At 43.0% G+C, this 17,093-nt stretch overlaps 1 protein-coding gene across 6 annotated transcripts in view; it reads left to right on the top strand.

Moving 5' to 3' along the window:
* The window catches only part of ELF1 (E74 like ETS transcription factor 1), an 85,690-nt gene that overhangs the window by 29,600 nt on the left and 38,997 nt on the right, over positions 1-17,093 (top strand). For 5 of the 6 annotated variants that reach the window (XM_085215785.1, XM_085215786.1, XM_085215782.1 and 2 more), the window contains exon 2: positions 16,680-16,979. In XM_085215785.1, coding sequence (XP_085071911.1) covers positions 16,908-16,979 — 72 coding nt within the window. In that variant the 5' untranslated portion in view covers positions 16,680-16,907. Of the gene's footprint in view, positions 1-16,266; positions 16,292-16,679; positions 16,980-17,093 lie in introns of those variants that run through there. The other variant, XM_085215788.1, reaches the window with a different exon arrangement.

The raw sequence follows: 17,093 nt of genomic DNA, 5'->3' as shown, positions 1-17,093 counted from the left end.
TGACACGAACAGCCATTGTGCAACACAACTGCGTCCTCAAAATAACACTCCCGACTGCGGGCTTGTGATATTATTATCCAGTCAGACCCTTCCCTAGATATCTGAGCATAAAGATCAGAACTTAATTAGTTGAAGAGAAAGCAGCACTTGAACTCTTGTAGCATAACCTGTAAAACAGTAACCAGGGAAGTTACTGGGGAGCAGGGGTCCAGTATGTCCTTTTCTGCTCCTACTGATACGGGAGTTCCTAAATGCATATGAGAAACAGAAGGTCAGGGCGTGAAGTCATGCGCTTCCATGTGTGTCCTTCCTAGCAGATAATTGCCATGGTACTCAGCCTCGCCAGGTGTTACTGTAAGATACAATAATCTTTGCAATGATCTTCTTTCCCTTCTAATTCACTTGAGGGTCCGTTTCTGAGAAACTTCTGGCTTTCAGTTAAACCAGTCATTACATGTGTACTCTGAAATGTATTAAAAAAAAAAAAACACAGAAAAAGCACACTAAAATTTCTGTTTTAAAATCACAGAATCACAGAATTGTAGGGGTTGGAAGGGACCTCTAGAGATCATCGAGACCAACCCCCCTGCCAAAGCAGGTTCCCTACACCAGGTCGCACAGGTAGGCGTCCAGGCGAGACTTGAATATCTCCAGAGAAGGAGACTCCACAACCTCCCTGGGCAGCCTGTTCCAGTGCTCCGTCACCCTCACCGTGAAGAAGTTCTTACGCACATTCGTGCGAAACTTCCTATGCTGTAGCTTATGTCCGTTTCCCCTCGTCCTGTCTCCACGTACCACTGAAAAGAGACTGGCCTCACCGCTATGGCCACCACACTTCAGATATTTATAAACCTGGATCAGGTCCCCTCTCAGTCGTCTTTTCTCAAGGCTGAACAGACCCAGTTCACTCAGCCTTTCTTCATAGGGGAGATGCTCCAGGCCCTTCACCATCTTTGTGGCCCTCCGCTGGACTCTTTCCAAGAGATCCCTGTCTTTTTTGTACTGGGGAGCCCAGAACTGGACACAGTACTCCAGATGAGGCCTTACCAGGGCAGAGTAGAGGGGGAGGATCACCTCCCTCGACCTGCTGGACACGCTCTTCTTAATGCACCCCAGAATGCCATTGGCCTTTTTGGCCATGAGGGCACACTGCTGGCTCATGGCCACCCTGTTGTCCACCAGGATGCCCAGGTCCCTCTCTGCAGAGCTCCTCTCCAGCAGCTCATCCCCCAGCATGTATTGGTGCATGCAATTATTCCTCCCTAGGTGTAAGACCCTACACTTGCTTTTGTTGAACCTCATCCGGTTTTTTACCGGATGCAATTAATTAAAAGATGCAATGTCTTTTTTTTTTAATATCTACATCTCATGATTTCGAGATAGTGCACTGTAACACACCTTAATTTATTGAAGATAGAAAGCCAGCAGTATCTTCCTCTGCATCAGGTTTTAGAGAACTGACACTCCACACATCAAAACTAAATTGGAACTGAAACTGGGCAGATAATTTCAGCCATTTTGAGTGGTTTGGTGCTCTTTTCTTCCTCATATGACAGTGTAACAGCCAGAGTTTTTTTCTATTGTTTCTTTTTTTCTTTTTCTAACTGTTTATGTGCTGATTAGCCAGCAGTGAGTGGAGAGAGGCTTTTTCACCATGTGATAGTGTTGCTGTTTGCCTGCTCTTTAAAATAGAGGTTTTTACTCTGAGGGGGTGTATCTTCTGGATGGAGAAGATTGTAGGGGCAGTGAGATGAGGTGAGCAAGGGCTTTTTTTTGGTGTTCCTGGCTTCTTTTTTTTCCCCCGACTTTTCTCAGATTATCAATCAGTGAGCTCCAATCAGAGGTGTCTTGACTCTAAGGCTCCTGGTTCCTTGACTTTCTGCAGGACATGCAGCTGAGACCACAAGCCTAAAAATCTGAATTTTGCCTCTGTGAAGGGCCAACTCCTGCATTTCTGACCCCTTTGTGCTGGGAGCCTTTTTCAGCAGTAGGTTACTTGTGCTGATCTGTTTCTTTCAGTTTTAAGCACTGTTTTTCCTGTTTGAGAGGTAAGGTGGCAATGGGGCACACAGCCCTAGAGAGGGCACATGTAGGAAAGCCTCCTAAAACCTTGCTTGAAGCTTATAGTACCTTGACAAAAAGCATGAAGTTGTGTGTGTATATTTTTTTCCCACCCACCCACAATTCTGAAATTAGTGTACTGTATCTGTGATCAGAGCAAACCACACTTGGTTGGAAACTGAGACTCTATTATCAGAGACATCAGAGTTAGCAGTCACCATTAGATCAAATATTAGGAGTCGGAAAAAGAAAAGAAAAAGAGGCTAGAGGACAAGTGATGGGATGCATTAAAAACATTACCTGGTTTATGGTACCAGTTAACCTTCCACTTTAACCTCTGCTTCCCCCCCTTCCCTCCCCTTTTTTTTTTTTCCTCTCCCCTGCTGACTCAGTATAAGTTGAACACTCTAATGGGAGAGGAAAGGATAGGGTGGGAGTGGTAGATAAAATGTTATTTTCATCTCTGGTTTCTGTGATAATTTGAAGTTTTCATGCTATGGCTGAGTTCTACTGAGAAGTTGCTTGAATGGTGAGGCTATAGGAATGACCTTAAGCCTGTGTTTCTGGCCCATAGACAGTGGAAAAAACTGGTCTCAACAGGAGAGGCAGCCTGCATTCTGTCTCATAGGCTACAAGGAGCAACCAAGGGCCTTTCTGGTGGAGATATTTGAGTTTTTTGGAAACCATCTGAATTTAGAGGATTTGAATGCAGGGAAAAGTCCTTCATATGCACACATCTGTGTGCTGGCACAAATAATGATGTGGAATATGGTGCCTTTGCTTTTTAAGCCCATATAACGAGAGTGGGTGTTGGCAGTCCTGCATACTGCATAGCAAAATCTTTTGGAACTTGGGTGTCATAGTATCTGTTTTATTCATTCTCTGGAGCTGAGATGAGGTGAAATAGGGCTCCAGGAACCTTTCAGAAGCTGGAGGCTGCTGTCAGGTTGCACAGCTTTTGGTTGGAGGATGAAAGTGAGTTGGGTACGTGGCCCATCTCGGGTTGACCATTGATTCTGTGCTTCCCCCAGGTGTTTGGTTCCCCCTAGCACTGCAGCCTGCCTTCCCTCTGCAGCTTGGGCAGTGCAGCATCCCATGGCAGCGTCTGTGGCTGGGTGGCGTGGAGTTGCATGCAGCAGCTTCTCCCAGTTGTGTTCTGCAAAGGACACAGGAACTTAAGTGATGAAATGAGGAAGAGGTGAAACTTGAATTTCTCTCCACCTGCTCTGGGGATCTCTAAAACTTTCCAAAATACTCAATTTTTGTAGGTCTTCTCATGTCACACTCATAAATTTCTGCATCTTCTCAGAACAGGTGTTTGCTCATACAGGAGGGACTTGGGCTTCATAGCCAACTTTTCCCCAGACGTTACGAAATGAGAAATACTGGCCTGTCCAGACACTGCCTTCCCTGGAGGGACCTTTGCAGACTGCACTCCTTTTCCACATAGCTTTTAAGAGAAATCTTTTCGCTTTTTTATATTCTTGTTGGTCTTTGACTCGTGTTTTGTCACTGTTTGAAGCCCTGCAGTGGGAATTGTTAGTCTAGCAACGAGTCACGAGATAATTTATCTTCTTTAATAGCCAAGTTCACTGCTTTTAAATTCCCCAGACAAATAGTCTCCCTTCCTAATCCCACCCTATCCAAATACTTAAAAACGTAACATTTAAACTACGCTGGTCTATAAAAGGAAAAACCCTCAAATGGCATGAGAATTTTAGTTTGTCTTATACTACATAGTTGTAAGTTAATGTATTTATTTTTTTAATTAGCCTGTGCACACATTTTCAGAATGTTGTGAGTGGATATGTGGCATTTTAAAGCATATTAAAAAATGGGTAGTTTGAAAATTTTTCTGCAGACACGTAAATGAACCAGATCTGCCATGTGCTGCATCCTGTGTAGGTTTTTAGTGGAGCAGAAATGCCTGTGCTCTTCATCCTGTTAATGCTCCTTCTCCCTCTGCTCCAGTTTAGGCAGCCTGGTTGACCCAGCCCTGCAGCAGTTTTGGGAAGCAGCAGTACTGAGTGAGTAGGTTGTCTCCAAAAACAATGCAAGTGTTCAGTGAGTATGTGACAAAGCAAACGCCTGAACGTATCTGGTTACCTTGTGAAATACTGGCTGAAATAAGACAAATGTACAGAAGTGATCCAAGGGATGGAAAACCTCCCCTATGAGGACAGACTGAGTGCTGGGACCATTGAGCCTGGAGAAGAGAAGGTTCTGGGAAGACCTGCGAGCAGCTTTTCGGTATCTAAAGGGAGGCTATAAGGAAGAAGGGTACAAACGCTTTTGCAGGGTGATAGGGAAAATGGTTTCAAACTAAAAAAGGGGAGATTTAGATTGTATGTAAAGGAATCTTTTTTTTACTATAGGAGTAGTGAAGCACTGGAACAGGGTGCCACAGCGGGTGCCCCATCCCTGGAGGCATTCCAGGTCAGGCTGGATGGGGCTCTGAGCACCTGATCGAGATGTGGGTGTCCCTGTTCATTGCAGAGGAGTTGGACTGGATGACCTTTAAGAGTCCCTTCCAACTCAGATGGTTCTATGATTCTGTGATTAAGTGGGAAATCAGAGCAACATAATGTTTGTTTCTTAAAAATAATGTTGCTAACGAAGTACATCAAGAGCGTTAACGTTGAACAGTGGAAAGAAGAGATTGTGGCAAAGATTGTTGGTGATAAAAGCCAGAATTGCTTTCCTCTCTGCAGGAAAGAGAAGAAAGTCTAAGGAAGTTTGTGAGAGGCAAAATAATTCTGGTCCTTTTGCTGGGTACAATGGTGACGTGCATATTCATTATATCTAAACTGGATGGGATTGTTGGGCTAACCTGTACACAGAGCCCTTTGTGCGTGCTGCACTCTCCACACCCATAAGTAGCTGGCTGTCTGGTCGCAGGCTGGATTGTGTACCAAACAAGTCACAGTGAGAGCCTGGGGTTTTTGTTTTGTTTTTGAAAGCCCTCTGGCTATGTAATGCTTATGCTCTAACAAGGCTGTGTCCCTCTCTCTTTTTTTCTGCATGCCTGGGTGTGCACTGATACTTTTTCATGGTTATTTCCAATTTCAAGTTCAGTTTTAAACTAACATTTTGAGAGCATTCCTTGAGTTAAGAGCAAACTGCTTGGCAGGTGACTTTGCTCCCTTCCCTGCGTACTGTGGGAGAGTCTACTAATTGTGTTTACTTGAGCATATCTGGAGTATTTTCTTACTTCTTACCTCCTTCCGGGGGGAGCTGTGGCCAGGAACGCAAGCACAGGTTACCCATGCAGAGAGCACGTACAAATTCAGGGCCATGACTCATTGTGCAAAGGGAAAACCTACGGTTTCAGCCTTCTAATCAAAACCCATCTGAGCCCTTCAGTTTAAGAGTTTAAAAGCTCAGCTCTCTCATTTTACCGTTTTCATTTATTTTAAATAATTTTTATTAAGTGTGTCTCTGATATGAGTTGCAGCTGTGGTGATTCGTAGAATATGACAGACGAGAAATCGGCCAGAAGTGCTTGCTTTACTGAGGTAACAGTGAGCCTGATGCCTTGATTTAGACAACCATTCTGGAAACATGTAGATTTTTTGGTGTCCCCTTTCAAAGAATGGGGCAATCCTGGTGTGAGTTCTTCCTGATGAATGCTATCTAAGCAAAGGATGCAGTTGAGCAAAAACTGAAGTAGAATGCACTCATGCTCAAAGAAAACTGAAGTTACATTAAAAAAGACAAATAGTGTGGGACGTGTGAGGGGAAAAGCTTTTCAAAACCAGGCTTGTCCGTCCTGGAGTTCACTGTGAGGATAGGATATTTCTGAAGTCTGACTGAAATCTCTCACCCCTGTTCACAGCTGTCTCTTACCAATTTACCTGACTGTGGGTACAGTTTGGTACTTTGCACCTCTTCTTTCACTCATGTTTCTACAGGCTTTCTGGATCAAGTATTTCTACTTGTGAAGTGTTAGGAGGTGTTGCCGGTAACTCCAGGGTGGATTCGTTTGTTTGTTTTTGAACTCATACGAAAGCTTAGTGCAAACATCAGCTTTGTGATTTTTGACACAGTGGGACACTTGGCTTGTGAGAGATTTGCTGACTGAGGTGTCTTTCTTGTCCCAGCCTCATAAATATCTCCACCACTGTGTTAGAGCTGGGTTCGTCATTAGTGCTGCATTCTCTGAGCCCTTAAAAACAAGACTGTCTTGGTTACTGCCTGTGTTATTTCACTCATCAAAGGCTTTCAGAAAGATCCGATATGAAGAACCAACCTTGATGGCTGTGATGGGGTGGGTGATAGCAGGGACTTGTGGGGGTGCACGATGACTATGTTTTTCCTGACTCCCTCTTATTCTGTGCAAACACCTTCACCTATTAGTTACTATGGTATAATCATTGTAAATACATCACAGAATACTTCATGTGTTTTGAAAAAAGTTAAGTGAGGATCTTTGTGACAAATAGATAAAGAAGCTTCATACAGTTTGCAAAAATGTGTTTTAGCTGATAAGTCCTTAAATCGGATGCTTCTATATTTTACCCGTGCGCCGACCACAAGGCTAACTTAAAAATAAATGTAAGTGGTCTTCTAAACCTGGAGCTCCTGGAGACAGAAGTGCTCGTTGAACACCTTGGTAAGAAGGGAGCTGGTGTAAGTCGTGGTAGTGCTGCTTTGTGATGTGTGGTGTGCTGTTTACCAGCATGAACTCTGCAAGACTTTTGTTTTTCTCTCAATTGGGTCTGCGATTCTTGTCTGAAAGGTTAAGAAGCTGCTTAAGTAAATAAAGACTTAAGTTAAAGGAACAAGCAAATAATGCTCTTGCTTGAGCATGTCATTCATGCTCAGTGTAGGTCCATGGAGGCGTTGCAGAAACGTGTAGATGATGGAATCATTAAGGTTGATGAAGACCACAGTCCAACCATCAGCCCATCACCACCATGTCCACTAAATTACATCCTTCAGTGCCACATCCACACGGTTCTTGAACGCCTCCAAGGATGGTGACTCCAACACCTCCCTGGGCAGCCTGTGCCAATGCCTCATCTCTCTTCCTGAGAAGAAATTTTTTCCTAATATCCAGCCTGAACCTCCCCTGGCGCAGCTTGAGGTCATTACCTCTCGTCCTATCAGTGTAACCTGAGAGAAAAACATTACAACCGGATTTATGAAACATCTAATCTATGACTACCACTCGCAGCTACAACAGCAGCTCAAATTTCGTGCTTGTAAAGAAAACTGCTTAACTAATAGAGTCCCCAGGATTTGCAAGGAGGATAAGGAAGCTGATGGATTTATGCTTTGTTATGGTGCAGTTAACATATATTTACGCGACAATTCTGATATGTACAACGTTTATACACAGAAGCAAACGTGTATTGATTATCCGCTCCTGTGCAGCCCTCTGAAGCCTCTGCACCATCACTGATGCTCACAGGGTCTGCTGAGCTGAGCCCACATCCTTGCAGGCAGAGGGCTGTGTGCAGTGCAGTGCTGCAGGCTGGAGATGCCATCTGCTCGCAGCCGGCCAGTCACGTGCTGGGCGCCCGCTCCTGCAGCAGGGGTTGAAGAGGAGGAAGAATGAGTGTAATTAGATTATCTCGAACCCTGAGCGAGTCATCTGGGGGTTCTGTGAGGGATGTTTCCTGAGATGGTAAGAACTAAAGTAAGTAGCAAGTGCTTGCGGGACGCGCCCTGGTTTGAGATAGGATGTGTCTCTACGCTGCTTGGTTTCTAAGCTTGCTCTCGCAGGTGCTTTGGAGCCTTTGCTCTCAGAACAGCCCTCCTGTGTCACAGAGTTCATAATGGAAATCTGATGCCGTCCTTTAGCTGTCAGGTGAGAAGGAAAAATGGCTCCTCTGATGCAGATACGTTTTTGAAATGATACGTTTGAGAGTGAGGGCTGTTCCTATTGGTAGCAAGGGTTAACCACTGAGAGCGACAGGTATAGGCAGACTCAGGTATGTGATATGTTGGGCTGTTTTGCAAGGTGCTATAAATGTTGGCTCCATGTAATCTGATACCAGGGTAGGACAGGCTAACTTAATGAAGGAAAATAGACAGCAATGTAAAAGAACTGGAAATTCAAGTCTAGCTGACTAATAACAGCCTACTCCAGAGGGTTTCTGACTGTTGATACTGCTGACAGCTGACAGCAAATGAAAGAAAACAGCAGAAATACTACCTAATGTGCTCTTTACAGATTCTTTATAGACACTGCAAAGGTACGGTTTATGTTTCTGAACCTGATAGATCTGCTGTCATGATGATGCATCATGAACAGACACATTGCTAGGAGAGAAGCACCACATTGGGGCTTGGAGGCATGTCTGCATTGGGAAAGGAGAGGCTGCAGTGAGCTCTGTACTGCTCAGTTTGTGCCCCTCTTTGGCTGGTGCATAGCAGTTAAGTCAAACTTGGATTTCTGAAATGGCTCAAGTGCTCGAAACACACAGAGGTGAATCAGAGCCTTTCTTCGGCTTTTTGAAATTACTTATATGTTTTGTTCATTGTGTTTGACTGGTACAAACTGGAATCGTTAACTGGAAGGGAAAAATAAAACATTAAATGCTAAGGTCTGTGTTAGGGAGATTTGAACAGGGATAATTACTGAGCTTGGACTTGATGCATCTTCTTCAGAACGCACAAAGTCCAGTGAGAGTTTCATGTATGGATCTAAAATTACCAGCACCAGACTGGAAAAGGTCACCTTGATTGAGACTTGCAGCTCACCTCTATTGGCCTCTTATCAGTTTTCTCCCTTTAGTGTATATATTTTGTGTTCCACCCACAGACAGCTGAAACAGGATTTTTCTTTAGTAAACAGAACTTTTTTCCTGCAGGTGATCTGAAAATAATGACAGCACTACTAATTTGTGGGGAAAGTGGTTTTTAGAGGCTGACCGGCAGTTTTGTGCCCATATTTGCTACAGACTGGCTGCTGGTAATTTGTGAAGCTTGGCACCTGGCCAAGTTAATTATCTCCCATTTCCCCTGGTCCTTCTTCCTCCCACTGCCACCTTTGCTCTCTTGCATGCCTCCGTTAATCAGCGTAGCCAAATCTCTCGGGGTCAGGCAGCTCTTCCCTCCCACACCCCTTTGACATGTTCTCTTCATATCCTGTGTAAGCTGTCTTGGAGCTCAGCCTTTCAGCTTTCTCTTCACTGAGACACTTTCCCCTTGAACTCAGTAAGATTTGACTTAACTGAAGCTTTCTTGTTATGGTTGCTTCAGGACTGTGGTCCTAATTCTCTTTCAGAGGTGCTACTAAATGCTAGAAAATGACTGAGAATGCCTTTTAAAATATTTATTCTATGTCACCAGAATAATTCCCTTGGTTTGCAGAAATTTCAGAACCAAATTTTATCTTTTTTTTTTAACCTCCTTTTTGAGATTTTGTGCATTACAAAAATTAGCGTGAAGTCTTTCTTACTCGTGTTATTTATTAATATTGGTGATTTGGTTATTGTAGGGCAACACAAAAACAATCCCATCCCTGCAAATTTTCTGTTGGATAAAATAACCTGTACTGAATGATACAGGAGAGGAAGTAATTAGAGATCTTGTGTTTTTCTTTGTCTCCACGTTCAGTATCGTTTACCTCTTGGTGAGATGGACTCTGCATGCACCAGCAGTGCTATCTCAAACTTGTATTCATCTATTCTAGTTTTGAAGTGCTTAATTTCATTGTATGTCATGTCTATAGAGAGAAGTTTGACCAAGTACATCTAAGCTCATATATTTTTAATTGCTTTCCTTTCATCTGTTCAAAACCCATTGCGTCTTGACTAAATGGCTCGTCTTCTTGTTCTCATTTCATCAAGCAGGACATGTGAGCACCTGATAATATTTTTTTTCCTTCTCTTTACCAATCTTGGTGAATTGACAACAAAGAATCAAAAGGATCCCCAAGTATTTGGGGCCAGCAAACCATAGCCTTTGCATTTACTGGAGGTTACCATGCAGATGTAGCATTACGGCTCAGCAACAAGAGGAGCAAACTATGAATGTTACTCTCTGAAGCTGGTTCCTGGATCCACACTGCATTAGTTTAGCAGTGTCACACTTCTGCAAGCATTCTTCCTAACAGAAGTCTGGTGGCTGCTGGTAAAACCGTGAGATAACCCATAGCTCTTGGTTCTTAAAAAGCCCAGTGGCCAGGGAACACGCTGCTACAGCCCATTCTTGGCCAGCATTTTTCAAGCAGTAAAGACCTGACTTGTACATCTGCTCTTTCCCCTTATGACAGTAATTACACACGTATGAGTCTTTGCAGGTCTGAGCTTCTCTGGCCCCTAAGCACATGGTCTGCACACTGCACACAACCTTGCAGGCTTGGCAACTGCAACTCCTGTGCGTATGCCTGCATCCTTGCAGGCCTGTGCTCAGACTCCGTGCTATACAGTGAAGCAATGCTGCCTGCTTTTTGTCTGTGTGTATCTGAAGTGACACGACTTATTGTTGAGCTAAGGCTTTAGTAATCAAATCCAGTTTGCTAAGTTTCAGATCCCTGCAGCAGTTTGCTAAGTTTCAGATCCCTGCAGATAGCCAAGGCTGCTGTACATCCACCCTCGTCCTCTATGCATTGGACATGTCAAAAAGCACCATTTGAGAGATTGCAGTATGCTGCTTTGTGTGGAGGGCTGGTGTTTAGAAGCTGAGTTAGGTACATATGCTAAATAAAAGGGACTCAACATGTTACAAATATCAGGTCCATTGCTTAAGAAAAAGGGAAGGTTTTCAGGAGCGGAGTAGTCTGTAGTTGTTAATAGTCTAGAAAGGAATCTTGCTTGATGTTAAATATTCAGGCTAACAAAGGTTGTTGCCAAAAAAAAAAAAAAAACCCAAACAAAACAAAGCTTGATGATCATTGAACAAATGATTTGTTAGTGACAGCAAAGAGCTTGCCGTGTGCGTTTCTGCTTTCTGCCCTCTGTGGCTTAACAGTCTGCTTTTATTTGACATTTAAGGGAGGAGAGGGTCCATTTCACATACTCTCTGATCAAACTGTGTGCCTATGTTTCTCTTTTTTTATGAGTAATTATGTATAACAGATGAACCCTCTTACTCTGTGACATCTTTGCTGTATGTGTACCAAGAGCCCACGGTGACATGGGCCCATTTCCAGCCTGGCTGCAGACCAGGGACTCATTGATATTGAAGATTTCCTTGTCCTTAACTGAAGCTCAGAAAAGGTCACTCTGTTGACTTACTATGTCAGCTGCTTTTTGCACGGTTTCCCTGAGGCAATGTGGCTACTTTAAGAAGATTACAGAATGTGCCTTGTTTCTTTCCTTCCTCCATGATAGCCTTACCACATTGTTTTTCTATCTTCGATTTGTACGAGCAGCTGAAGTACTGTGCCTTCAGAAATCTCTTGTGCCGAGTAACGTCTATTGTTCTTCTTGCTTGTCATTTTGCTGGCTAAGGATGCAAGGTATCTTAGTTCAGAGCCCCAGTGCTGCTACATTTATAAGTGTTTCTGCATTCACATTCACTTGTGGGTAATGGAGGTCATCATGGGTATGGGATTCCTGTGTTGTTAGAACTGAATCATTCAGCTTTCTTTCCTTTTTATGCAAGTCAGACCCTACCTTCTATTGCTTGCATAGTGTTTTAAGAAGGTACAGTTCTACAGGGAACTGACAGGCTCTGGTATAATCCATCCTTAACCTCCACCAGCAGAAAGCAGTTAGAAACTTGAGTGAATTGGTACAGATACCCCTGGTAGTTTTCAGTCTCTACGTCCAAAATTTCCAGTGATACCTTTATTCTTCTCTTCCACTGATTCTCTTCTTTTTCCTGCATCCACAAGGTTGTTCAGAAAAGGGTTCAGCATTTCTGTGAAGTCCCAACTTTGCTACTTGCAGACTAGAGCTAATGTTGCAGACTGTCTTTGTAATTAATTGGGAAATTTCCGTCATTTGTCCTTTTGCTGAGATTATTTTTAGTATCAAGCCCTGAGTCTTCCAGACGTGTATCTCAGCTTCTTTAGCAAACATTTGAGTTTGTTGCTGGCACCTTTGGTGAAGGGTATATGTGGTGAAGAGTGGTGGGGAGAGATGATGTGATGTCCATCTAGGAAGTCCTACAAGGCATCGTCTGCTGGGATGTCAGAATAGGAGTGTAAGGGTTAAAGTGTCTGAATGTGCTTTTGTTGGGCTGATTGGGGAGGTTGCTTCTAGATGTTGAAATCAGTAGAGGGAGGAGAATTTCCAAAGAGATAGAGATAATTTATTCATGCGTTCAGCTTTAAGGATTAAGCAAAATTAGGACATATATTAATGTAATATGTTTTAATTTAATTGTTTAATTTAGTATAACATGTTTCTGCAACAGTAAGTTATTAAAAGCAAAAGTAAAAGCTTATTTATTCTCTGATTCTGAAAACCTGATGCAAATTTTATGGTAATATATACTGGGTCCCCTTTCTCCTAGGACTAATTGTATGTAGTCAGGCTTATTGTGCATGTGAGCACAATTTATATATTTTGTGCTGTTTGCAAATAACTTGTTCTCTGTTCACAGATGTACGTAAAATCAGACAGGGAGGTAAGTAGCATTATATAGCAAAGACAATAGTCATGTTTGTGTTAGCCTATGAACAGCAGGATCTTGTGATACTTGGAATAATGAAAGCACAGTTTATAAGAATAGATGTGGAGGAAAATATGGCTGATTTGGAATTGTGCTGTGAAAAGCTGCTGCTGTTCTCTATTCGCCTGAGGAGGTGATATGGGTTAAAGGAAAGTGCTTTGCACTATATTGCCATGCTGTTATTTCCCAGTAGATCTTTTGTTGCTATTTACCACCAAATAAAGAATCAGAGATGTCCCATAAGCAATAATAGTTTGAGTGGCTAACCTTTGTAATGGTCATAAGGTTATGTACAAAAACCCACTAAAGCTTGTTTTCTCAGTTGCCTTCCACATTGGTCGTAGTGCTGTGGTTATATGGCACTATTCCTTGTGAATCACTCTAGTTGTAGGTTCCTTGGTAGTTCTATTCTTGAGGTGGTGGGAAACAAGCAGCCTCCTGCATTGTCTTATTGCACTGGGTCAGGGGGGAAAGTCCTTACAACAGTGTTTGAATATCTATTCCTGCAAAGGTATCAGATTATTAAGAGCTTCCTGTTACCACGAAGTGTAACAGTTCAAAGTATTGCTTGCCTTGATCCCATTGGGGTCACATGCATTACAGCCTTGCAGTCTCCTCAATGATGTCTGATGACAATGCTTAATTTTGCATTGAGGTGGTTGGGTTAGGTGAGTTATTGGTTGGTTGGTTTGATTTTTAAACTTGCGAAGTATGAAAAAATAGCTTTGTAGCTTTTAGTGGATTTGCTGTCACAGCTTCTGAATCACATATCATTGCACGTCTTACGGAGAGTGGCTGAGGGAACAGAGATTGTTCAGTCTGGAGAAGAGGAGGCTCAGGAGAGACTTTATTGCTCTCTCCAACTGCCTGAAAGTAGGTTGTAGTGAGATGGGGATTAACCTCTTCTCCTTCATTATTAGTGATAGGATGAGAGAGAATGGCCTCGAGTTGCACCAGGGGGAGGTTCAGGTTGGATGTTAGGAAAAATTTCTTCTTTGAAAGAATGGTCAGGTGCTGGGACAGGCTGTCCAGAGAGGTGTTCAAGAAACGTTTAGATGTTGTACTAAAGGACATGGTTTAGTGGGGAATTGGTGGTGGTGGATGGATGGTTGGACTGGTTGACCTTGGAGGTCTTTTCTAACTTTGGTGATTCTGTGATTATTGTGCATCTTGGCATAGTATCTTCTGTAAAATGTTAATTTGTTTTACTACACAATGACTTGGCACTAATGGAAGAATATGCCAGCTTCCAGTGAAGTTCTAAAAATCTATCTTTCGTTGGCTGTTCTCCCAGTTTTCTGTCTTACCGGCTTTCTTAGCTTTCTTGGTAGTCTGTATTTCTGACAAAGTGACACACCTGCGTAATTGAGAGGACTTTTTTTTTTTCCTCTGGAGGAAAGAGTAGGAATGGAAAATTATTTAAGTATAATTCATATTTTGGTTAGTGCTTAGAAATGAATTATAAATCTCTTATATAAGGAAATACTAATAGCTGAAGTCATTCCCGCTAGTCAGTGAAAAGGGACTTCACCCCCAAAGGATCCCAGGCAAATATGGAAATCCTCTCAGCTTCCCAGTGCAGACTTATTTAAAAATGAGCATTAAGCTAATTGCACAGAGAGGACCAGAATACGGGAAGTGCTTGCAATCCTCTCCATTACACAAGTTGAATCCACATGTATGAATAAAGAGTGCAAATGCCTCAAGCCTAGTAAGTTTTTAAGGCCAACAGCAGTTAACGGTGTCAACATAAAGGCAGGACAAATGCTGTGTCAGAGATACAGTGTGTTGGAAATGTTAAATTATATAGTATGTACTTTGTTTTTAGGCTAACATGTGGGATGGTATAACACAATCCCTGCCCTACGAGGAGAGACTGAAGGAACTGGGGCTGTTTAGTCTGGGGAAAAGGAGGGTGAGGGCAGACCTCTTCCAATATCTGAAAGGTGCTTACAGCAAGAGTAGGGCTGGTCTCTTCTCACTGGTGACAGGACAAGGGGAAATGGCCTAAAGTTGCACCAGGGTAAGTTTAGATTGGATGTCAGGAAAAACTTCTTTACAAAAGGGGTTGTTAAGCACTGGAATAGGCTCCCCAGGGAGGTGGTTGAGTCACTGTCCCTGGATGTGTTCAAAAATCATTTGGATGTGGTGCTCAGGAACACGATTTAGCAGAGGGTTGTTAGGGTAGTATGGTTAGGTCATGGTTGGACTCAATGATCTTTAAGGTCTTTTCCAGCCTGAGCGATTCTATAATTCTGTGTTGGTGTTGTGTGCAACTTCCTCCCAGCACTTCTGTTTTCTAAGAAGTGAGCCCAAGTGCTTACATTGGGGGAAGTTAACCCAAGACAACACGGTTGCATGTAACACTGTCAGTGCCCTGCCCTGCTGATATGCAGGGAAATGTTTGGAACTATTCAAGTCAGCCTGCAAGATGGGAAAGGGCTGAGGCTATGCAGCCATGGCTGCTAAAGCATTTTCTTTTCATGCATTTGGCTCCTGTCAATGCAAATATTCTCCAGTTAGGGTTGTGGTTGCTCTTAAAAACAGTTCAAGAGCTCGTCAAAGCAAGCAGTGGAAGTTGGGGAGACTCTCCTGGCTGTGTAAATTTGGTTTTCCTGATTTCTTAGAAGGGTAGGATGCAGTGACCTCAATGAGACTTCCCAAAGGCGCTGTCATCAGTGCTTAGGAATTTGGGAATACCACAATCTATATGGGAAAAACAGCTGCTACATTTCTTAGAAGTGAGAGAGAGTACAAGTGTGTGACTCGGTCCTCCCAAATTAAGCAGCTTGGCACCAAGGAGAGGAAGGTGCCCTTCACTTTTAACCTGCTGAAGAAACAAGGGGAAGTCAACAGCAGCGCATGAGCAGGAGGTGGCACCTCGCAAGCGGAGCAACACCCAGAACTCTGTGATCTCAAGTGAGGCCCACATGCATTGCTGGCAGAGGGGATGTGCCAGGTCTCTGCCTCAAGATCTTCTGTCCCCGCAGCTTAAAGAGTTTGATCAAAGTCACCTCCCGTCTTGCTTTCTTAAGGACACGTGGCTTTAAATTAATTCATAGGCAGCAGAGTACTCCCTTAGGTTCCTGATTTTGAACATCAGATTCTGTTATTCTCTCGAAACAAAAGCTTGTTAACATCTCGATCATCTTAACGGTATAAAAAAGATTACAGATTTTGCTCGCTTGTCCTCCAGAAGCGCATCCCTGTCCAAACTTAAGTCAACCATGTTTAGCTTTAGCACTGGTGAGTAAGTGAAAATGCAGGAGATGTAAGCACGCATCCGTCCAGCGAAACTGTTTACATTCCATAGCTGGGGATTCTTTTATTTTTTCTTTGCTATTGTGCTGTGCAGCCTTTTTGCCTGTTCTCATTTGCCATGACGTGGTCAGTGCAGTTTCCTTCCGGCTGCTCGCAAGCCTGTGGTCGAGATAAGGATACATTTACAGCTCGTTTTTAAAAAGAAGCTGAAGATCTGCTTCATGTAGAGTCTTGGGGACTCTTTGGCCCGTATGAGGAATTTATTGGCTGTTTTTCTGTTGTGAACCGTGGGAATCAAGATCAAGGGCATTTCTTTCACTGAAGAACAGCCCTGCAGAATTGGAACTGTGTGTGAGGCAGAAAGGTGATACGCTTGAGGTATCCTGCAGCTTGGTAGGTCAGTCTGTGTTCTGTGTTTTGTTTTTGGTATAACTTGAAGGTAATTAGTTAAAACTGCATCAGGTGAAAAGATGGATTTTCTTTTTGTTAGCTTTCATAACTTCTTATTTGTGTTGGTCGAATGCTTTTAAAATGAAACACTTTGAAACTTGTGTCTTGCTTCCTGAAACAGTCCCTTTTTTTTTTTTTTTTTTTTTTTTTTAAGTGAATGAACATTTGCATGTGTTGATTAGTGGAGTAATACCTTTGGGGATCAGAAGGTATCCAACTTTCTTAGAGCCTGGTAAAACATTCGTAGATATGACCAAGCTTTACAGTGAGAGCTGTTCTTTCAGGTAGCTAAAGCAATCAGTTCCTAATTTGTATTTCTTTTTTTCCTTCCTCAGAGATAAACAGCTGTCCACGTGGGAGAAACAACTCAGGAAAGAATTTTCCTTGGTTTCTTTGAGAAGGACCCAGGAACGCTGATGATCTAAGAACTACTGAAACTGCCACTTGGTTCATTCTGTGATCCTGCCTTTCTGCCCTGCTGCACCCTGGTGACACTGTCCATTCTTTTCCATTTGAGAACATTTTTCTTCTTATGTGGAGCTGAGAGCTGGGAATGCGTTATTATGGCAGCAGTTGTACAGCAGAATGAGCTTGTGTTTGAATTTGCCAGCAACGTCATGGAGGATGAGCAGCAGGTATGGGATGGTGGAAGAAATGGCATTTGTTCGAGTTGGTGCAAGGAATGTTAGGAAAACATGAGGAAAAAGTGTTGTGTAAAACACAAGAAAGCTAACACTGAGATCATTATT

This window comes from Meleagris gallopavo, chromosome 1 (genome assembly GCF_905368555.1).
Source record: "Meleagris gallopavo chromosome 1, MGAL_WU_HG_1.1, whole genome shotgun sequence".
Classification (NCBI taxonomy): Eukaryota; Metazoa; Chordata; class Aves; order Galliformes; family Phasianidae; genus Meleagris; species Meleagris gallopavo.
This window is presented reverse-complemented; position numbering and strand designations above follow the sequence as displayed.